Genomic DNA, 23,648 nt, shown 5'->3' with positions numbered 1-23,648 from the left:
TGTTGCACTAACCACTGTGCTAACCTTACCCCTCAAATATGCCATTAAAATAGTCACAGACCTGACTCAAATAGAGTCACATCTTCCAGCATTTGTTATGTGTGGTTAACATTTGAGGATTCTTTGAAACTGGTTACTGATATTCTACTTGCTTAGAGAGCTCTGTATATGTTACATCTCAATAAACCTGGGACAAGTTTTCACCTCCTCGAGCAGCGTTTTGTCAGCAAATTTAAAAGCATTTTACACTTTGACTAATTTTCTAGCGATGGCTCTGTCATATCCAAACATATTGCAAGTTGTAATAATGTTGAGGGGAATCTTGCTGCCAGTTCAAAGCTGTTACAGGGCAGCCATGGAGTATCCTGGCTGGATTTATGCACAAGATAAAATAATTTGAGGTTGTCTGAAAAATAATAATATTTGCACAGGCAACCTCTAGCCATTTGGGTTGTGGAAATTCACCACATAGAATTCACAAAGAATTACCCAAAAAATTGAGATATGGATTAAAATTTGCTCTTACAAAATTTGTGTGAGGGAAAAAAAGTGAAGAAAATAACATTTTTTAAAACTCTTGTTTCTCGACTCGTGTAATTGATGTGGCTCCTTGTTATGGAATATTATAGACTGTGTTCTAGAAACTCGACAATTCCATCCCACCCCACCATAATTATTTTAATCTGTTATTTATTGTGAGGTTTAATATTGTTCATGTTAAATGCCTTCTATGAACTAAGTCATACAGTTAAACACTGGACAATATTAAATTATAAAATACATATGGCATATCTTCTACAACAATAAAGCATACAACGGCATAGAACAGGTCCTTCAGCTGATGATGTCTGTGCTGACTACAATGCCATTTTAAACTAAACCCACACCTACATGTGGTCTGTATGCCATCCTTTGCCTGCTCATGTGCCTGTTTAAATCCCACTTGTGATCATATCTGCTTCCACCATTTCTCCATCAGCTCATTCCAGGCATTGACCACTCTCAGTATTTAATTTTTTTCTCCTTTAAACTATCTCCCTCTCACCTTAAATCTATGCCTGGTAGATTTACTCTTTAATCAATTCTGGAAAGGCTATTTGCAGGAGGCCATTTTGCCTTGAAATTAAAAATCAGTCGGGAAGGAGATTGAATTAAATTCACCAATTACTCTTGTACTATTCTGAACAAGCACAGCAACCGATGTAAGCAGTTGAGATGTTTCAACTTTTGACTATCAGCTCCTTGTTGGTCCAAAATGGCAATGTTTTAATTGTTTTTCTTTTAAAATACAAACCAATCACTTTCCGATAAGGTTGATTTCATTTATTCTTTTATTGTACTGATTTTAGGCATGTTGGGTTCTTTATTCATTTTGCAAATTGAGATTTACAAATGATCTCAACTTAAGAAATGCAGTTGAGTTGGTGAAAAAAAGTTTAATTGAAGACAAAGAGATGCCAGTGAAAGTTGAAGCTGCCATTGCTCTTCAGTCATTTATAAGTAATCAAGATCAAGGTGAGTGAGGAGAGAACTTGCCACCTGTAATCCTTGCATTATTTAATAACTTGGAATGCAGTCTGTCATGCTCTGAACCATTTATTGGAGTGGTTTGCCAAACTTTTTCTTTCCACTCCTAGACCACCTTAAGTAATCCCAATGCCATAGGTGCTCTTTGATTACTTAAGGTGGGACGTGGGTGGAAAGAAAAAGTTTGAAAACCACTGATTTATTGGATTCCATGTAAGCCAGACTGCCTTATTTGCGTATGGCAAAATAAAATGTCTGTAATATGGTTAAATTAATTTCCAGTTGTGTGGATAAAAATAAAATGTTAGAATCTTAATCTTGAATTCTTCATGCACAGTTGCGTCCTGACGGAAATGGTTGTGTTTGAATAATCATCCCTGCTGTTGTGGCTGAAATGGAAAAGGGCATAGTGTCTCTTTCTCTATTCACAAACTTGGTAAGAAACCAAGAGTCATGACTGACCTGTGTAGAATTAGCAAAAAAGTACAAAACACAGTTAAATCCTAAATGTTGTGCTCTCTGTATTATTTCTTCTCACAAGCACCAAAATATGCTGTTTCCTTTGGCACTGAGTCTGGCAAATCAGTGTCCATATGGCAAAAAGAACATGATGCTGATTCCTTGACTTGGTCTCATGCTAGTCTTTCCATCCATAAATTGATGCTAAATAATAATATGATTCTCTCTAGTCGGAAGAAATTGGGCTAATACAGTTACATTCATGACAGAATTACTGGAGGAAGGCAAGGGAATTGAATAGGAAACTTAACATTGCTGGTCCCATTAACCTTTGATATTTCTGTTCCACTGTGGAATGTCTTTTACTTAAAAACCAAATCCACAATTGTCTCACGATATTTTTTGTGCACCACCAATTAGAATTGTCTTTTTGAATAGATCATCTTGGCAGTTTATCTTCAGTTGACTGATCTAAGTAAGAATTAGAATCGTTCTCACTGTCCTATGTATTTTTAATTTTTTTATATGTAAGTTTTTTAAATTAGGCATACAGCACAGTAACAGGCCATTTTGGCCCTTCGAGCCCATGCCGTCCAATTTATACCCAATTATTCTACACTCCCAGCACATTTCAAATGATGGGAAGAAACTGGGGCCCCTGGAGAAAACCCATGCAGACATGGAGAGAACATACAAACTCCTTCCAGACAGCGTGGGATTTGAACCCCGGACCCAATCGCTGGCGCTGTAATGGCATTTCACTAACGCTATGCCAACCTTGCCGCCTGAATAAATTGACATATTTCTACAAAGTGAACAAAGAATCTTTCTGTTTTTGGTAAACCTTTCTTGAGCTCCCACTTGAGAATGAAAATAATGGTCTCAGATGGGGTTGTTATTATTGAAAGGAGAGAATGAAATAAATGATTTACTTGGGGAAATTTTTCATGCCCTACATAGTATTTTTCCTCTGGCCTGAGTTGCTGGATGATTGTGCAGTCAGGGTTACTTAAATGAAGAGGTGCCACAATACCTACTGAGAATAAGATGGGGCAAAAAGAAGAAACTAACTAAACATTTTGAAGCTAATAAGTTAATATTTATTTTCCAGCTAAACATTATATAAAGCCATCGGTTAGACCAGTGATGCAAGAGCTGCTCCATGTTGTTCGTGAAACCGAAAATGATGACCTCACCAATGTCATTCAGAAGATGATATGCGAATACAGTGAGGAGATGACCACTATCGCTGTTGATATGACACAACATTTAGTAAGTACTACTGGAAGCTAGAATTTATTACAAGGGTGGTTTAATGGGTTCACCTTTTGATTGAACAATTTTATCTTTTGGGAAATGCATCATTTCCAATATCCAACATCAGTCTTCATTCTGATTCTGAAGATTTTTGTTCTGCACAAAGCCCTCACATTAGTTGTGCCAAGCCTCAGTGTGTCCCTGAACATTTCCTTCTGCAGTACTGCTGTGGACCAGTCAACGACATTCCCTCACTGTTATCTCACCATGTTAGATGACCAACAAGTTTTGGCAGCAAACCAAAGAATCTCTTTCACTGAGTTGATGATCTTCCAGCAGCACTGGATGTCTTTTTGCATGCGTCCCTGGGAACAACCCACTGCTGCTAGGAATGAACTGTGACATGAACTATTGCATCGTTCTCCATAGACTTGTTGCAAATTCACAGTCTGTAAAGAGATGGGCAACTGTCTCCTCCCCATCTCAGTTGTTCCTAGGGCAATGTGCATTGGGGATGATAGATCACATTGTCAGAGAAAAGGTGCTACCAACCTAATCTCAGCTTCCAGCTCTAAATCTGTAGTCCTACTCTTCAAATGCACATTTAAAATGTGATGGGACTAGAGAGAGGTGTTTGGTTCGGTGCGGACTAGAAGGGCCTAATGGCCTGTTTCCGTGCTGTAATTGTTATGTTATGTTATGAAGGTGTTTGTCTCTACCATTCTACCTTTCAGGCAGTAAGTCCTAAACCCCTGTTATCTTCTCACTTCTTTAATCCTTTCATTTTTTTATTTTAAATCTCCACTCATATATTTTTAATCTCCCGCTAAAGGAAATAGATCTTTCATATTTATTCTCTTGAGGATCTATCAATTTGTACTTCTCAGTATCGTCCCAATGATTGTATATTCGCTTGATTTATTTTAGTTCTACAAATGCATTTGTCACTTTTGAAACATCTTCTTCAAATGTGAATCTTTCCTCCTTGCCACCAAAGGCATAGCCACTTTATTTACATTTGCAGGGTTCTTTATTGTGTTTGCTACAGTTAACCATATAACCATTTGAAGTCATTCATGTATAATGTGAAATGTAAGGGACCACGTCCAGCCTAGTCCAAGAATCCCACTGGTGACCACCATCTCATCATAAAATCACTGCTTTCTACCACTGGGTCAACCCAGAATCAAATTTGCCATTTTTCTTTGGATCACACATACTTTCATTCGTTGAGACCTTGTGAAAACCATTGCTAAATTCATTTAGATTACATTGTGCAACCTTCATCAGCCCGCCGAGTTCCCTCCTCAGAAAAGTCATTCTCATTGCCTCAATAAATCCACAATGTCTGCCATCAGTTAATCTGACAATTAAAAATAATTGCAGATACTGGAAACTGTACTAAAAACAGAAAATGCTAGAAATACTCAGCTATTCAGCTAGTATCTGTAGAAAGAGTTAATCTGTGTCATTCTGAATGCAACAAGCAAAGTAAATTACCATAATCAAATAAGATGAAAGCTTCAGAATTGATTCCAGTAATTTAGTTACCATCAAAGGTAACCACTCAGGCTGGCTGTTACTTGGCTTCTCACTTTCTCTCTTTTTAAAAAATGGTATTATGTTAGCAATCTTCGAATAGTTTGGCACACTTCTGTGCTGATGAGGATTTCTACTAACGTGTCTTCAAGGGGACCAAGGCTGGGAGCTTAACATTCATGGATTTTCAATATTCAGGAGGGACAGACAGAAAGGAAAAGGAGGTGGGGTAGCATTGTTGGTTAGAGAGGAGTTAAAAGCAATAGAAAGGAAGGATGTTAGGTTGAATGATGTGGAATCAATGTGGGTAGAGCTGCAAAATGCAAGGGGGCAGAAGACGTTAGTGGGAGTTGTATATAGACCACCTAACAGTAGTAGAGAGGTTGAGGAAGGCATTAAACAGGAAATTGGAAATGCGTGCAACAAAGGCAAGGCAGTTATAATGGGTGACTTTAATCTCCATATAGACTGGATGAATAAAATTGGTAAGGGTACTGATGAGAACGATTTCTTAGAGGGCATACAGGATAATTTTCTAACCCAATATGTTGAAGAACCAACGAGGGAACAGGCCATTCTAGACTGGGTTCTGAGTAATGAGGAAGGGTTAGTTAACAATCTTGTTGTGCGAAGCCCTTTGGGCAAGAGTGACCACAATATGGTGGAATTTTACATTCGGGTGGAAAGTGACAGGGTTAATTCTGTAACTCAGGTTCTGAACTTAAAGAAGGGTGACTTTGAGGATATGAGACGTGAATTGATTAAGTTGGATTGGCAAATGTTGCTTAAAGGATTAACTGTAGAAAGGCAATGGCAAGCACTTAAGGATCACCTGGATGAAATACAGCATTTGTTCATCCCAATTTGGAAAAAGAATAACTCAAGGAGGGTAGTACATCCTTGGATAACAAGGTAAATCAGGGAGAGTATCAAGTGTAAAGAGGAAGCGTATAGACTAGCCAGGAAAGACAGAATACCAGAGGATTAGGAGAAATTCAGGGTTCTACAGAGGAAGATAAAGAGATTAATCAGGAAAGGCAAAAGAGATTATGAGAGAAAGTTGGTAGGGAACATAAAAAATGACTGCAAAAGTTTTTATAGATATGTAAAGAGAAAGAGACTAGTAAAGACAAATGTGGGTCCCTTGCAGTCAGAAACAGGTGAATTGGTCATGGGGAACAAGGACAAGGCAGACCAATTAAATAACTACTTTAGTTTGGTCTTCACTAGGGAAAATAAGAATAATCTTCAGGAAATAATAGGGGACAATGGGGCTAATGTGATGGAAGGACTGGGGAAAATAAGTGTAAATTATGAGGTTGTGTTGGATAATTTGAAGGGATTAAAGGCAGACAAGTCCCCAGGGCCAGATGATCTGCATCCCAGAGTGCTAAAGGAAGTAGCCCATGATATAGTAGATGCATTGTTGATACATTTTCAAAACTCTTTAGATTCTGGAGTAGTTACTGAGGACTGGAGGGTGGCTAATGTAACTCCACTTTTTAAAAAGGGAGGGAAAGAGAAATCAGGGAATTATAGACCGTTAGCTTGACATCAGTAGTGGGGAAAATGTTAGAGTCAGTTATTAAAGATGTGATTGCGGCACATCTGGAAAGTGGTGAATTCATTGGTCAGAGCAGCATGGTTTTATGAAGGGAAAATCGTGTCTGACTAATCTTATTTAATTTTTTGAGGATGTAACTAGTAGAGTGGATAGGGGAGAACCAGTAGATGTGGTTTACCTGGATTTTCAGAAGGCTTTTGATAAGGTCCCACACAGGACCTTAAGGCATACGGTATAGGGGATATGGTATTGAGGTGGATAGAGAATTGGTTGACAGATAAGAAGCAAAGAGTAGGAATGACAGTCAGTTACTAGTGGGGTACCACAAGGCTCAGTGCCAGGACCCCAGTTATTTACGATATATATTAATGATTTAGATGAGGAAATAGAAAGCAGCATTTCCAAGTTTGCAGACGGGATTGTAAGCCGTGTAGAGTCTGTTAAGAGTATGCAGGGTGACTTGGGCAGGTTGGGTGAGTGGGCAAATGCATGGCAGATGCAATATAATGTGGATAAGTGTGTGGTTGTCCACTTTGGAGGAAAGAATGGGAGGGCTGAGTACTATCTTAATGGTATCCAATTAGGAAAAGGGGAGATGCAAAGAGACCTGGGTGTCGCTGTGCATCAGTCATTAAAAGTGGGCAGGCAGGTGCAGCAAGCAGTAAAAAAGGCGAATGGTATGTTGGCGTTCATATCAAGAGGATTCGAGTACAGGAGCAGAAAGGTATTGATGCAGTTGAATAGGGCCTTGGTGAGACCTCACCTGAACTATTGTGTTCAGTTTTGGTCTCCTTATCTGAGGAAGGACATCATTGCCATGGAGAGAGTGCAGAAAAGGTTGACCAGGTTGGCCGGACTTGCATATGAAGAAAGGATAGAACGACTTGGCTTGTACTCGCTTGAGTTTAGACGATTAAGAGGAGATTTAATAGAAATGTTCAAAATTCTTAAGGGATTTGACAGGCTAGATGCAGGAAGATTGTTCCCAATGTTGAGCAGGTCTAGAACCAGGGGTCACAGTTTAAGGATAAAGGGAAGTCCTTTAGGACTGAGATGAGGAACAAAATTTTCACTCAGAGGGTGGTGAATTTATGGAATTCTCTGCCACAGGAAGTGATTGAGGCCAGTTCCATAGCTATATTTAAGAGAGAGTTAGATTTAGTGCTTGTGACTAGGGGGATCAGGGGGTATGGAGAGAGAGCTGGAACAGGGTACTGAGTGGATGATCAGCCATGATCAAAATGAATGGCAGTATAGGCTTGAAGGGCCAAATGGCCTACTCCTACACCTATTATCTATGTTTTCTATGTCCCACCTACCCTGCCCTCTATCTAGACAACATGAGTTCCCTTGATCCTCTCCTTTAACTGACAGTCTTTGCATCCAGCACAACATCTTTGTCCATTTCATCAGCTGCAGTGGGATCACACCACCAACTACACCTTGCCCTCCCCATCCCTTTTGGCTTTCTGCAGGGATCACTCTCTGAGTGACTCTGATTTGCCCAGACCTATCCAACTCACCCCTTTGTTCTGCAATGTAAGAGGTGCAACACTTGTAGCACTTCCTACCTTCTTCTTCGCCACCATCCAGAGCTCCAAACAGCCTTCCTTGGACAAACCAAGATTAGCATAAACCTCCTACAACCTCATCTGTATTCAATGCTCTCTGTGTGGACTTCTGTACATCAGTAACTAAGTATAGACTAGGCAATTATTTTGTCCAATGGATCAGACAATCATCCTTTTCTCATATCCTATTTTTACCTTGGTGCTTGTGCTCTCCGCTTCATGCTTTTTTTTTCCTTTGTTTTCCATGTTTTTCGTTTTCATAGCACTATTTTGAAAAATTGTGTGGAAGATGTGTCCAGGCCAAATAATCTCCAAAGATATCCCATAGATCTCTGATCAATTTTTAATCCTACTAAAATCACATTATCTGGTAATTTTGTCTTTCGGATCCATGAGACCTCGTTGTGGTCCTGCATTTTTTAGATTGCTGTGGTAACCATACTTCAATAACATTCCTGTTTTCAGAGCACCTGGGACGTTACATTACAAAGATCAGAAAGTACAGTACAACTCCTTTTATCCAAAAAGGTCATAACCAGGCCTACATAGGATAAACATTTTTTTTCAGAGAACTGGTCATTTTTAAAAAACTGCTCAATAGCAACAGCAAATCACTTGTATGAATGTTTAAACAGCAACAAACAACATGGGAAGGTTTTTTAAGTATTAAAATAATGTTTAATTCTTACCAAAAAATACTGGCCACAATGCCACCACCCACTACTGATCACTGAGACTTCCTAACCGCTGCCACTGATCCTGGGGAAGCTTCCCAGGCCAGTGGAACACTCATTGGCAAGTCAGTGGGCTCCTGTCTCCCTGGTCACCGGAGCTCCTGACGCCCGAGTCCCGACTCCAAATTCTCTCCAATGTGTGCACACACACATTGGGGCGTGTGCGGAAGTAAGCCGAGGGAAGGTTCAGCGCCGGGAGCTCCGGTGTGCTGAGGAGGAGGGGAAGTGGATAGGAGGGAAGGAAAAGTCAATGAGCCCACGGTCCCTCTCCTGCCCAGGAGGCTGCACTCCTTGATGAGGCCTGGACTACCTTGAGGCTGGGAGACAGTGGCACGCAGTTTGAGAGGGAGAGTTGGAGAGAAAATTCAATAGGGGAAGGTAAAGAAGAAATGGAAAGAAAGAGGGGAGGGAGTTACCTGAAACGAGGACAACCGTCATTCTAATTTCATGTCAGGTGAAATTTTTTCCAACCTATGAGGTTAGTTCAGCTCTGAAAAGAATTTGGATAATGAAGATTTCTGATTGTTTCAGATATTCTCATTTACCTGAAATTTTTAAAAAAATTTGGATAAATGAGGATTTTGGAGAATCAGAGTTATACTGTACTGCATAAATGCAAGTCTTGTTTGTGGTCATTATCAACTCCTTTGCAATTTATCTCATATATTCTTGTCACCAATATCCCATATTTCAAACCAAGATGCACATGGAATAGGTAGCTCAGAAGATCTTCCATTCTTTCCCAATTTCCTTTCCTTTTTTGATTCTCTTATTTTTTTCTGCTGTCTTTCTTCCACCCCAAAAAATTATTCTTGTTTCTTCTGGAATTCCCTCAAACAGCATCAGCATATCCCTGATACATTCAGAAGAAAATGAGCCACAAATAGATTGTACCTTGAAGTGCCGAAGGGCTATGAGAAAGGAATTGGAAAGTAGGAATGAGCAGATTGCTTAACTGGAAACTTTATAGTGTGACAAGAGTATTTTGAGGTGGTTTGGGAGGAATTGCTAGAGCAGCTTGCACACGCACATTTCAAACCACAGAATTTTTGTGGGACTTTTGCAGGGTGCTTTTTGCAGAAAGAGCAATAAAGTTGCAGAATCTAGCTGGCCTGGGAGAGCATGTGATTTTTGCAGACCTGGGGAGAACAGTTTTGCTCTCAGAGTGGGAGGGTGTCACAGAAATCGAATCCAGAGGGACAAGCTAGCAAACTTTGGAAGGCTGCCTGGTCGAAGGAGAAGACTGGCGGTCTGAAAGGTGACCTGAAAGAAGAAGGATCATCTGGAGAACCTTGAAGGGGGCAAGTTTCGTCAGCAAGACTGATTGAGAAGGAATCAGTTGCGGATATTCTGGAAAAGGAATCTCTCTGAAAACCAGCAAGAACCCTCCTGAATGGTAACCATTTGCCTGTTAAACACCAAAGGCTGGTGAACTTTGTTAATGTTGACTCCTGTGCATAGGACAAGAATTGCCTGCTACCAGTGAGATTGGACTGTGATCCAAAGAACTTTTCTAATTTTAAATATACATTACACACACCTCCACTTAGTATTAAAGGGAGGATTAATTAGGTTGAGTAATAAATTAAAGTTTAATTCTGTTTTCTTGTTCAATTATAATTAAAAACTACTTTTGTTTAAGTAACCCTGTGTTGTGGTGCATATCTATTTCTGCTGGATTTTGGGGTTCTCTGGACTCTGTAACATTTTATGGGGATCGTCCTTTAGGAATTGAACATTGCAATTTGATGATTTATTAGTTGATTGTGTTTTAATTTTGCAAGCTATTGTGTCTGGAATTTTTCCAAGCGAACTTGAAGCTGGTCCCTGGAAAAACAGCAGCAATGGATATTGATACAATTTCGTTACAACCATCACCTGCAGAGCTGCAGAACATGAGAAAAGAGGAACTGGTGGCTATTTCTAAGGCACTGAAAATTACTGAAGTTGAGCATTGGATGAGGAAAGTACAAATACAGAGGATTATAGTGAAATATATAAGTGAAGGAAAATTTGTTGAGGAAGACTTAGAAAATTTTCCAGAGAATAGATCGCTTGAATTGCAATTGGAATTAGAGAAATTGAGGGTGCAAGAAGAAAGAGAAAAAAGGATGTATGAGGCAGAGCAAAGCTGAAAAACAGAGGAAATATGAATTAGAGGAAGCTGAAAGGGTCAGACAGTTTCAATTTGAGAATTTAAAAATTGAGGTGGAGAGAAAAAAGAATTGAGGCTGTAACTCCTGGGGCGGGGTTTTTGGCTAGTAGAGAGGTAAATCTAGTGCCTCCTTTTGATGAGGAAGATATAGGTACATATTTTCAGCTTTTTGAAAAGGTTGCTGAGAGCTCAAGATGGCTGAAAGAAAAATGGCCTCATGCTTCAAAGTGTATTGAAAGGAAAAGCACAAGTTGCCTACTCAAGCTTGACTGCAGAGCAAGTGGCAAATTATGAAACTGTTAAGCAAGCAGTATTGAAAGCTTATGAGTTGGTTCCAGAGGCCTATAGGCAAAAATTTAGGAGTTTGCTGAAAACATGGAATCAATCTTGTATGGATTTTTTGCTCTGAAGAAATCTGTGTGTTTTGACTGGTGGTGTGCCTCAAAAGGAATAAATAATGATTTTGACAGATTGAGAGAATTAATATTAATAGAGGAAATTAAAAGGTGTGTCCCAGAGGAGATTAAATTATACCTGGATGAGAGAGATGTAGGGACGTGGCAACAGGCGGCTAGATTAGCAGACGTATTTTGCTCTGATTCACAAAAGTCTTTCTTTGGCTTGGCTTCGCAGACGAAGATTTATGGAGGGGGTAAAAGTCCACGTCAGCTGCAGGCTCGTTTGTGGCTGACAAGTCCAATGCGGGACAGGCAGACACGGTTGCAGCGGCTGCAGGGGAAAATTGGTTGGTTGGGGTTGGGTGTTGGGTTTTTCCTCCTTTGCCTTTTGTCAGTGAGGTGGGCTCTGCGGTCTTCTTCAAAGGAGGTTGCTGCCCGCCAAACTGTGAGGCGCCAAGATGCACGGTTTGAGGCGTTATCAGCCCACTGGCAGTGGTCAATGTGGCAGGCACCAAGAGATTTCTTTAGGCAGTCCTTGTACCTTTTCTTTGGTGCACCTCTGTCACGGTGGCCAGTGGAGAGCTCGCCATATAACACGATCTTGGGAAGGCGATGGTCCTCCATTCTGGAGACGTGACCCATCCAGCGTACATTCCAGAATAATGGACATTTTCAGAGAGCTAATGTGGAACAGATTAATAAACCTGTTCATAAGGTTAGTGTGAAGCAGGATAGTAGGCCTGAAATAAAGTCTGGAGAAAATGTTAAAAGAAAAGATGAAGGAAAGGTAGGAAAGAACAGAACTCCTGCACTTGTATGTCATTTTTGTAAGAAACCTGGTCATGTGATTGCGAATTGTCTAGTCTTGAAAAAAGAAAATATAGAAAAACAGGTTTTACCAGAACCTGGTGCCAAACCTGGTAAGGAGGTCATGGATGTTTTCAAGCCTTTTGTGTCAGAGGTCTTTGACTCAATAAAGGAGGGAGAACCACAGATTCCAGTTAAAATTCTTAGAGATACTGGGGCTTCTCAGTCATTGTTGTTGGGAAGTGTTTTAACTGTGGATCAAAGGTCTGACACTGGGGAGACAACTTTGATCAAAGGTGTTGGAGGTGAGGTAGAGTTAATATCACTTCACAAGGTTGTGCTGAATTCAGAATTAGTCAAAGTACCTGTTGTAGTAGGAGTAATTTTAAAGTTACCCATGCAGGGTGTCTCATTTTTGTTGGGAGAGGATAAAGTTTGGTCAGTTTTAAGATTGACAAATCGGCCTAGTAAAGATGTGGGTAGAGAGGATGGTGAGAGGTATCCTGCATGTGCGGTAACTAGTTCTGTGGCGAGGAAAATGTTGACAGCTGAATAAGATCCAGTTAATAGAGATTTGCTCAGTATGTCTGAAGTATTTTTGAAAGAGCAGGAGAGTAAGGATTTCACTTTGTCAAGGAAAGAGTTAATTCAGCAACGGAGAAGAGATACAGATCTTGTTAGTTGAAGGGAGAAAGCAGTAACTGAACAGGAGAGTAAAGAAATGGCTTGTGGATATGACTTGGAGGGTGTATTGTTGAAACTTTATTATGAGAATAAAGGTAGTGGAGAGCAATCTGTATCAGAGGTGTTGACTGTTGACAGAGTGGAGGAAGTGGTGGATCATAAGATTATAGAAACAGAATCTTGTGAGGGTAACCTTAAAGAAACCATTGTTCCTGTGTGCCTGTCTAATTCAACAATTTTGGAAAATTTAGGCCATCTTAAGTTACAAGAGCGGATGGAGTTGAAAGAATTACTTTTGAAATACACAAATTTGTTCCCTGATGTTCCAAAAAAGACATCAGTGATTTACCATGATGTAGATGTAGAAGATCAAATCCCATAAAACAGCATTCATATAGAATAAACAGTCAGAAGAGTAAAATCATGGATCAGGAGGTGGAATATATGTTGAGGAATGACATCATTAGACCTTCAAACTCAGATTGGAGTTCTCCTTGAATTCTGGTACCAAAACCAGATGGAACTGTTAAGTTCTGTACAGATTATAGGAAGGTTAATTCAGTAACTAAAACAGATGCTTTTCCTATTCCAAGAATAGATGACTGTATTGATAAAATTGGCAAAGCTAAAGTTCTTACTAAGTTGGATTTGTTGAAGGGTTACTGGTGTGTACCTTTAACTGAAAGAGGAAAGAATATTTCAACTTTTGTAACTCCATGCAGTTTAATGTGTTACCTTTTGGCATGAAAAATGTCCCTGCAACATTCCAGAGGATGATTAATTCAGTTATCCAAGAGTTAACTCATACAGATGCTTATACTGATGACTTTGTCACAAAAAGTGAAACATGGGAAGGACATCGAAAGCAATTGGACAAATTGTTTGCAAAATTATCCAAAGCAAACTTAACTGTTAATTTAGCATAAAGTCAATTTGCAAATGCCACATTAACATACTTGGGTTATGTAGTTGGCCATGGCAAAATTGCACCTATTCAAGCTAAGGAGAATGCAAATTCTGAGTTTCCTATTCCCAATGGAAAGAAAGCAGTGAGAAGGTTTTTAGGAATAGCAGGATATAACAGGAAATTTTGCTGAGGTTGCTCTTCCTTTAACCAGTCTTTTGAAGAAAAGGGAGAAATTTGTGTGGACTAAAGATTGTCAGGCAGCTTTAGAAAATTTAAAGGAGATGCTATGCCATTGGCCTGTGTTAAAATCTCTTGATTTTGACAGACCATTTTCTGTAGCAGTGGACGCCAGTGAGGGAGCAGCAGGTGCAGTTTTATTGCAAAAACTTAATGAAATTGACCATCCAGTTGCCTACTTTTCAAAAAAATTCAATGTTCCTCAAAAGAACTATTCCACTATTGAAAAAGAACTGTTAGCTATCATATTTGCTCCGCTGAATTTTGACGTGTATCTTGGTACCTCTCATGAAACAATTGTTATATTCACTGACCACAATCCTCTGGTGTTTTTGAATAAAATGATGGATAAAAACAGTGATTATTAAACTGGAGTTTGATATTACAAGAATATGATCTGCAAATTAAGAGGTGTAAATAATGTTATTGCCGATTGTTTGTTAAGATGTTAAAATTGATTGTGCATAAAAACACTTTCAAAATTGAATTACTTACTGTATTATAACGTTATATATTTTGTATTGTTATCTCTTTAGTGATTTTAAGACAGTTTAGTTATACAGAGGAACTACTGACATGGTCTTTGCTCTCAGACAGCTCCAAGAAAAGTGCAGAGAACAAAACAAAGGACTCTACATCACCTTTGTTGACCTCACCAAAGCCTTCGACACCGTGAGCAGGAAAGGGCTTTGGCAAATACTAGAGCGCATCGGATGCCCCCCAAAGTTCCTCAACCTGGTTATCCAACTGCACGAAAACCAACAAGGTCGGGTCAGATACAGAAATGAGCTCTCTGAACCCTTCTCCATTAACAATGGCGTGAAGCAAGGCTGTGTTGTCGCACCAACCCTCTTTTCAATCTTCTTCAGCATGATGCTGAACCAAGCCATGAAAGACCTAAACAATGAAGACGCTGTTTACATCCGGTACCGTACGGATGGCAGTCTCTTCAATCTGAGGCGCCTGCAAGCTCACACCAAGACACAAGAGAAACTTGTCCGTGAACTACGCTTTGCAGACGATGCCGCTTTAGTTGCCCATTCAGAGCCAGCTCTTCAGCGCTTGACGTCCTGTTTTGCGGAAACTGCCAAAATGTTTGGCCTGGAAGTCAGCCTGAAGAAAACTGAGGTCCTCCATCAGCCAGCTCCCCACCATGACTACCAGCCCCCCCACATCTCCATCGGGCAAACAAAACTCAAAACGGTCAACCAGTTTACCTATCTCGGCTGCACCATTTCATCAGATGCAAGGATCGACAACGAGATAGACAACAGACTCGCCAAGGCAAATAGCGCCTTTGGAAGACTACACAAAAGAGTCTGGAAAAACAACCAACTGAAAAACCTCACAAAGATAAGCGTATACAGAGCCGTTGTCATACCCACACTCCTGTTCGGCTCCGAATCATGGGTCCTTTACCGGCATCACCTACGGCTCCTAGAACGCTTCCACCAGCGTTGTCTCCGCTCCATCCTCAACATTCACTGGAGCGCTTTCATCCCTAACGTCGTAGTACTCGAGATGGCAGAGGTCGACAGCATCGAGTCCACGCTGCTGAAGATCCAGCTGCGCTGGGTGGGTCACGTCTCCAGAATGGAGGTCCATCGCCTTCCCAAGATCGTGTTATATGGCGAGCTCTCCACTGGTCACCGTGACAGAGGTGCACCAAAGAAAAGGTACAAGGACTGCCTAAAGAAATCTCTTGGTGCCTGCCACATTGACCACCGCCAGTGGGCTGATATCGCCTCAAACCGTGCATCTTGGCGCCTCACAGTTCGGCGGGCAGCAACCTCCTTTGAAGAAGACCGCAGAGCCCACCTCACTGACAAAAGGCAAAGGAGGAAAAACCCAACACCCAACCCCAACCAACCAATTTTCCCCTGCAACCGCTGCAACCGTGTCTGCCTGTCCCACATCGGACTTGTCAGCCACAAACGAGCCTGCGGCTGACGTGGACATTTACCCCCTCCATAAATCTTCATCCGCGAAGCCAAGCCGAAGAGAAGAGTTATAACTGAATTTTAACTCAAGAGTTAAAATTCCCTTTAAAGGGGGAAGATGTGACAGAGTATTTTGAGGTGGTTTGGGAGGAATTGCTAGAGCAGCTTGTACACACACATTTTTATTTCATATTGAAATGTTGTTAAATTGTACCATTCCTGAAAAGCTTTCTGTGCTTTTATAGCCACAACAATTTCTATTGCTATTGGGGCCATGATTAAAAAAATATTGATACCAGACCTCAGGAGATAACAGAATAGGTCACCAAAGATATGTAAAGTAAAGATATGGATTTTCATTGTCTGAATAAAAGTCTCCCACCCACTGTAATTTGAATTGAACTTAGGCAATAATGTAGTGTCGCTACCTGGCTGGAATGTGTATTGTGGCAGCTGACTGTGGATAACTGGAGCAAAGGTTAAAGGCAACATTTCTGTTCCGGTCAGGTGCCTCTCTAAACAGAGAGCCAACACTTGTGAATTTTAATTTATTCCTTTAAGATATTCACAATTCTTTTTTGTATTTGTTTTTGAATTTTTCATGTATAGTAGAGATGTGCATGGCATTTTATTGAATATCTGTCATGCCATGTGGTGATTGCAAACAAATTGACTGGCTTAAATGTTCAATTATAAATACCAGGCTTGTTATTTCCTTCTCAGGCCATGACATTCAGCAAAGTCCTCCAGAGTGATGCTTATGAAGAAGTAGAGGACAAAACTGTAATGGCAATGGGCATCCTGAACACGATAGACACCATTTTGACTGTGGTAGAGGATCACAAGGAGGTCAGTGAGTTCAAAGGGGTTTTGTTTGAAAGCATATAATCTTGAGATGATTAGCTTTATTACATTGATTAAATAAAAATCCACACACGAAAACCACATACTTATCATCAGTCGTAACATGTCCCAGCAATAACCCAAGCAAGCCTGAAGCACGCTTGTTAAGAAAGATCAATTGAAAGGAGTCATTGCAGTGTGGATAGGGTTGATGTTTATGCAGAAAGGACTGGACATTTTTGCAGGATGATCTTGAGTGGAAAATTCATGGGAGAAAAGTGGACAAGGTTAAGAAAGATACAGGTGCCTAACCTTATATCTGGAATCAGTGGGACTGGACACCTGCCGTTGTTCAGAATCGCTGGATTTCAGAATCATTTTTGATTTTGGTCCCTTTAAGCCCACCTACCCGAGTTGCGCTGCCATCTCTCCCCCCCCCCCCCCCCCCCCCCCCACCCTCGCTCGCCTGCATTGTGCTGCTGTCTCTCCTGCCTTTCCGAGTCGGGCTGCCATCTCCCCCCCCCCCACCCTCCCAAGTTGCGCTGCCATCTCTCGCCTACCTGAGTCGCACTGCCATCTCTTCCCGCACCCCCACCCAAGATGCACTGCATTCTTCTCCCCCCACCCCCCCAAGATGCACTGCAGTCTTCTCCCCCCCCACCAGTCTGAAACGTGCTGCCATCTCTCATCCCCACCCGGCTGAGTCACACTGCCATCTCTTTTCACCCCCCCCCCCACCCCACTCACCCATCCACCCAAGTTGCACTGCCACCTCTCTTTCCCCCCCAACCCCACCCTCCCACTGCTATACCATCACCCAGGGGAACAGCCTGCTTCTTGGTTTCCTTGCATTGACATTGATACAGCAGTTTCACCTGCATGGGACTTTATAGGTAGTGATGACGGCCATTGAGCCACCGCCGTGCCAACTGAAAGCATCGTGATGCTGGATGGGTGCCAGTATATGGTGATTCAGAGGCACATAAAGTAGCGGAACGACACGGAATATTCTAACGTGAGGTGAGCGAGGGCTATGTTTGACAGATAGGGTACTTGTAAAGTAATGATACCACTAATTAGCAATGCAATATACGGGAGTTGAGTGAGGGTAGTGTCAGGTCATGTTTGGCACCACACTCCACCCAGCTGAATCACACTGCCACCTTTTTTCACCTCTTTTTGGAGGTGCCATTTTTCGGAATCCTGGATAAAAGTAAGGCATCTGTATACTTATCATGAAAATTACATGCATGCTTCAAGAGAAGGGAATGAAGCATAGTATTGCTACACTGTAAATTATTTTTAGTAAAAATATGGGAGATAATCTTGTTAGAGTGTAGTGAAAAATATGGGCTCACATTTTTTCATGAGTGGGGATGAGAGATTGAGCCCTGAAGCTGTTAAAAGAGAGGCATGTTATAAAATAGGTGAGAGGAAGATAAAAAGTGATAAGTGAATAGTGGAGTGCTAGCAAATGAGGAATGAAGAGAAATAAAGTGGTGGAAAAGCAAAAGCTGCATGTGGCTTAAATCTGAAATAAAAAGAGGAAATTCTGGTAATGCTCAGTAGTAAGGCAGCATCTGTGAAAAGAAAATCAGGAGTTCATGTACTTTTCATCAAAATGCAAAATGTATTAGCAATAGCACTTGAAAATGACATCCGAAGTGGACGTACAACTGCAAATGGAAATAAATTTAAAGTACAAGTTCAGCGGTCTCATTGATCTTTGAAAATAATGGCCATCTCTCTGTCTGATGATCATAGATAGATGGTTCCCTTTTCACAGTTGGTTCATAGTAGCCAAATTAAAAAAAAGTTTTGCCAACTTGCCCACAAGTTAAAAACACAGTGGATTCCCTGTAGGGTTCTCTTATTTTCCCCGGAAGATATCTTTCTGTTGTCAATTCCTTTGATATATTTGCCAATGCTTTATGCCACATAATGGAAAGAATTTAATCCACTTTCTCATATTTTTCCCTGCCCAGTTTCCTGTTCCCCATCCTTCAACTCCACATTACAGAAAGGCCAGGATGTAATTGAGATTCTAACTGCCTATTTCTGACTGTTAGTGATACAATCAAATGGTTTTGCAAAAAAAAATTCTGAATTCCAAAGAAAAGTTTTTTGTTGATTGCTCTTGCGCAATCCATAATTAATCTTGGACAATGAACCGAAGAATGTATCCATTTAAAATGGTTTTCTTTAAATTTCTTCTTTTATTTCCATTTTTCTTGCTTGGAAGATAAATTTCTAATGCAAATAAATTTGGAGATAAATTTCTACTGTTGCATGATTTTTAATTAAGACATTCTTCAGGAAATTTTATTAACTAATTGCTGCAGTATTTTGGTGTTTCAATTTAAGTGGCACATCCTTCATTGATAGTGGAGGTTTATGTTCTCTATTTCAAAGAATCCAAGGATTCATACTTAAAGCAAACTGCTTTCTTTTGAGAGATTTCATTCTGATTTTGAAGAGTTTTGACTTCATTTTGAATTTTAGTATTCTGGCAGCTATATTTATTAAGTAGCACTGTAATTTGCTCACCCACATGGGTGCCAATTCACCCCATAGTAACACTAAGCTTCTTTCCCTCAATTTCCTCCCCATCCTCTAGATTACACAGCAGCTCGAGGGAATCTGCTTGCAGGTCATTGGTCTAGTACTTCAGAAACACGTAATAGGTATGGTATAAATTCTGTTCTTTGATCTTTTATCAATGAAATTAAAATAAGGACCTGGTAAAGTAGTACGTAGTTAGAATTCTCAACCTATGAACGTGAATAGAATAATTTGCACGCATAGTGCATTCATAGACAAGATATCCCAAAGTGATTTATAGCCAATAAATTGACTCGATGTAATTTTGTCATTATTGTAAGGTAGGAAGAACAGTAGACAATTTGCACACAGCATGGCCACACAAATAGCAATGAGACAAATGATTAGATAATTGTCTGGAGATCAGATTGCATCCCAGTACTTTTTTGAGCACCACACACTGAATGCTGCATTTTCCTTAGAGAAATATGAGAATAGCTATTTTCACTTTGTTTCCTATCACTCAGATATTATTGTTGTGTCCCACATTTATTGCGCATCCATAAGTAAACTTCAAAACAATGGTAGGTGTTCACTTTCCTCTACCCTGTGGGAATGATATTCCCATTATTCTTTGGGGTTGAGAGTTTCAGGAGTATTGATATATTTTCTGCTCAGAATGACTTGGAGGAGAACTGTGGTGCTTCTATTCACTTGGTGTCCTTGTCCATCTTAGTGATAGAGTTCATGGACTTGGGAGGTGGTGTCAGTGAAGTGCAGTGTATTTCAAGTGGGCGGTTCCAGCATGAATTGCGCTTATGCAGGTGATGCATTTCCAGCACCAACCAATGCGTGCCTAATAATGTCAGCCCATGACTGTTTATCATGCACCGATGGCATAGGGATTACTGAAAGTGGTATGTGAGTGGAAAGAAAAAAGGTTGAGAATCACTGTTCTGGAGCCTGTTGTGCACTTTCTCACTTTTAGATTTCTCACCGAAGGGAGGAGGACAAAGAGAGTGTTTTTGGGATGTCATAGGTCCTTCAGTATGTTGGCTATCTTATTGAGGCAGTGGGAGATGGAGTTCGTGGAGGGGAGGGAAGTTTGCATTATGTTTTCAGCAGCATTCACTACCTTAAGTAGCCTCTTCGAATCTTGAGCAGAGCAGCTCCTGTACCACACTGTGATGCATCAAGAAAGTAGGCCTGTAATGGTGCACCAGCAATAGTTGTTGAGGTGCAAGGGGGATATGCCAAATTTCCTCAGTCTTGGGAAATAAACGTGTTGTTTAACTTTCTTTATTGTGTTTTAAGGTGTTTTCCCAGGTCAGGTTATTGGAAATATTTGAAGCTATCTTTTTTCACTTCAGCGCTATGAATGTGGACCCCCTCTCCTGAAGTCATTGATTATTTCTTTTTCACCTTATTGTCAGGAAGGTTGTTATATTGGCATTATGCCATCAGACTTGGTTTCTTTCCTGTATTGCATCTTGTCATTATTTGATATCCAGTCTGATGCTGTTGTGTCATGCCATTTTAAATTCTTTGGTGTTTTTCGGAAGCTTGGGTGTTATTGAGGCCTGCGTAAAATAGTTTGTTATATAATTTTAAAGGGTCATTCTCGAGGCACTTCTAAGTAGCACCCAGACTTAATCTGAGCTTCATTGCTATTTCAATACTAAGAAATTACCCACAGTGAAGGCCTGATCTTCTTCTAGTTTTGCCTGAAGGGTTGGACTGAAGTAGGCATCAAAGAGACTGCAGACATTGCAGGGGACCTTGAATGAGGAAATGTGGAAGGGCTCCACTGCCACAGATTATTTTGTCACTCCGATATCAAGTCTCAGGAATGTTGTTTATGGTTTGTCAAGAGAGTCAGCATGGAGATCTGTTTCGTGAACTCGAGGCTTGCTGAACTGCTCCGCTTGTTCTGTCATGACCCACATACCTACCCATATAATTAAGCCAGACAGTTGCCGCCAAGTATGCCATTGCCCGACATGAAAGATGAGGAAGAATGATCAATGGTTGTCCACATCCAAGATATAATCCATGATCACACTGCACTAAAGGTTCCACAGATTTTAATCAAGAGCAAGGACTCCATTCCTGAACATTGAGACGATAGTTAATCGTAATAAGAGAAATTTGTTAATGGACAGTGCAAGGTTTTCTTGGAAGCCTGTATGACTTGTTTCTCGGCATTCACGTGGACTTAACATCTTTCAGAAACCATACTGTCCTGTTGGATGGATGTTAGGAGGGCTAAGGACCTTCTCCTTCTTGGCTGGCATATGCCATGAATGTTTTCTACATCCACTGCAGTTTGGCATTGCTGAAATGAAACCCACAGCCAGACAAGGATTTTGTGATTGAGACTGCAATTGGTTAATCTGCCAATGAGATTTCACTGTGTATACCACTCTAGGGATGACTTCCAAGGTCTCCCACTTTGTTTTCATGGACTGTTACCTGCATAACTTTGCTAAAAACCAAGCTAAGCCTTTATCTGACCATATCTAGCAAGGAGAAAGAACAGAAGGAAGACCATGTGGAAGAGGCACATAAATGAGCCAGAGCCACCATGGACGACGACATGATGTGTCTGTGGGAAGAATGGCACAATGGCTATCATATGGGTTCTCTATTTATTCCTACATCCCCAAAACATGTGGGTTGTTTAGTTAATTTGCCCAGCAGTATGTCGTTAAGTGGGAGAATTCAGGGGAGTTGATGTGAATTGAGGGGGGGGGGGAGGGGGAGGGAAAGGGAAGGGGAGAATGAAATAGATTAGGGAAGGATTCGTGTAAATGTGGGTGCTTCAAGTTCAGTGCCGAATCGGTTAGCTTAAGGACCACCTTTTTCACTTGATAAAGAGCATGAGAGGTCTTTAATTTTGAGGCAAATTATAAAATTACAATAGTTTTTTTGTATAAGTACAGTATGGTAGCAGGCCATTTCAGCCCATGAGTCCATGCCATCTAATATATACCATTTACCCTCCACCCCGGTACGTTTTGAATGGTGGGAGGAAACCCACACAGACATGGGAAGATCGTAAACTCATTTTGCTCATACCTTGATGTAGGGCTCAAGCTTGAAACATTGTTTACATATTTTTCTTTGCTATATCAAGTACACTGTTTGTCCTTCTGCTGTCATCTCTGATCTATTCTACATATGAATCGAGGCCCACCAACATGATTGATGTTACAACTCCCTGAAGTGGACTACCAAGCTCCTGGGTTAAGGGGTAATTTGGGGTGGTAATAATTTCAGGCCTAACCAACAATGCCCACATCCCAAGAATTAATGTTTTTTTAAACAAATTATCTCAGTGGCAAGTCTCAATCATGTTACTTGTGGAGTCAATGGAGCTAGTCCAGTCTTACTATGATCCAAAGGATGGTTTTCTATGTGTCAAATTATTAACCATTAAATGAAGATCTCCCCCTCACTCCATTAAATTCCATTGTAGGATTTTGTTTAGGTTTGCAGTTTGTACAAATGGAAGTGCCTTGGAAAAGTGGTGAAAAATCATTGTGTTTAATCAACTGTTTCAATGCTGTTTTGGAAACATTTTACATTTTAGACCATTGTGTTTTAATTTAGTCTGGGATGGCCAGAAATACAAGTAAATTTCCCTGCTTGTCTTGAAAAAAGAACTGAGATCCTTTCTGTGACTAATGGTGGTGTTGTTTAATACCTCGTGAAAGATGAGGGCTCCAACAATGTCGCATTTCCTTTGTATTTTACTAAAATTTCATGGAATTTTGTACATGTAATTATATTACTTAGCAGGTGACCATATCTGCATTGGCACTTACTGTTTCACCTTATCTGCAACCATTCTACTCGGGTTTTTGCATCTGTGACATTATTAAGTGATGGCGAGCTGCTTGTGAATGTACTTTTTATCTCAACTGCTAATATATCTTTAACCATATTGTCTGCTTTTTTTCCAACTGTAGAATTCTATGAAGAAGTTCTGTCTCTAGCATACAGTTTAACATGCCAAGTTATCTCTCCTAATATGTGGCAACTTCTTGGGGTTCTTTATGAAGTTCTTCAGCAAGACTGCTTTGAATACTTCACAGGTATTCCCAGTTATTTATTTGTCTTTTAGCAAAGGTAGCATATTTTAATTTTTTTTTAAAAAAGCATGACTATAAGTATATAATTTGTCTTTAATTTAAAACAGGGATGGGCCAGGTGAAGTGTCAGTGGTTGAATGCTGGGCCACACTGATACTACCATAAATGAAATAAATACTGAAACACTTAAGTTTTCGATTGTCTCTGCTTGAAGTACATAACGTACAATGTCTGAACATAATTAATGATAATTTATCAAAAAACAATCCAGAGAAAAGGTTCAAGCAACGAGATCAACCGTCTTCCTTCCAAAAACATTACGATGATGCATTTCAGGTCAGGGAGGCATCTTTAAGTCTGGAAATGCGCTAAAACATGAGTTAGTCATAAA

General features: G+C 40.4%; 1 protein-coding gene across 8 annotated transcripts in view; it reads left to right on the top strand.

The window, feature by feature from the left end:
* Window positions 1-23,648, top strand: part of ipo8 (importin 8) — a 161,215-nt gene that overhangs the window by 97,027 nt on the left and 40,540 nt on the right. For all 8 annotated transcript variants that reach the window (XR_011346521.1, XR_011346522.1, XR_011346524.1 and 5 more), the window contains 5 exons: window positions 1,350-1,515; window positions 3,098-3,258; window positions 16,503-16,628; window positions 19,240-19,306; window positions 23,135-23,260. Coding sequence is in view for 4 of the 8 variants with exons in the window: in XM_069903133.1 (XP_069759234.1) it covers window positions 1,350-1,515; window positions 3,098-3,258; window positions 16,503-16,628; window positions 19,240-19,306; window positions 23,135-23,260 (646 nt within the window). In the remaining 4 variants the exon portion in view is untranslated. The remainder of the gene's footprint in view (window positions 1-1,349; window positions 1,516-3,097; window positions 3,259-16,502; window positions 16,629-19,239; window positions 19,307-23,134; window positions 23,261-23,648) is intronic.

This window comes from Narcine bancroftii, chromosome 11 (assembly GCF_036971445.1).
Source record: "Narcine bancroftii isolate sNarBan1 chromosome 11, sNarBan1.hap1, whole genome shotgun sequence".
NCBI classification, from domain to species: domain Eukaryota; kingdom Metazoa; phylum Chordata; class Chondrichthyes; order Torpediniformes; family Narcinidae; genus Narcine; species Narcine bancroftii.
Note: the sequence above shows the minus strand (reverse complement) of the source record. Positions and strands in the feature narration are given on the sequence as shown.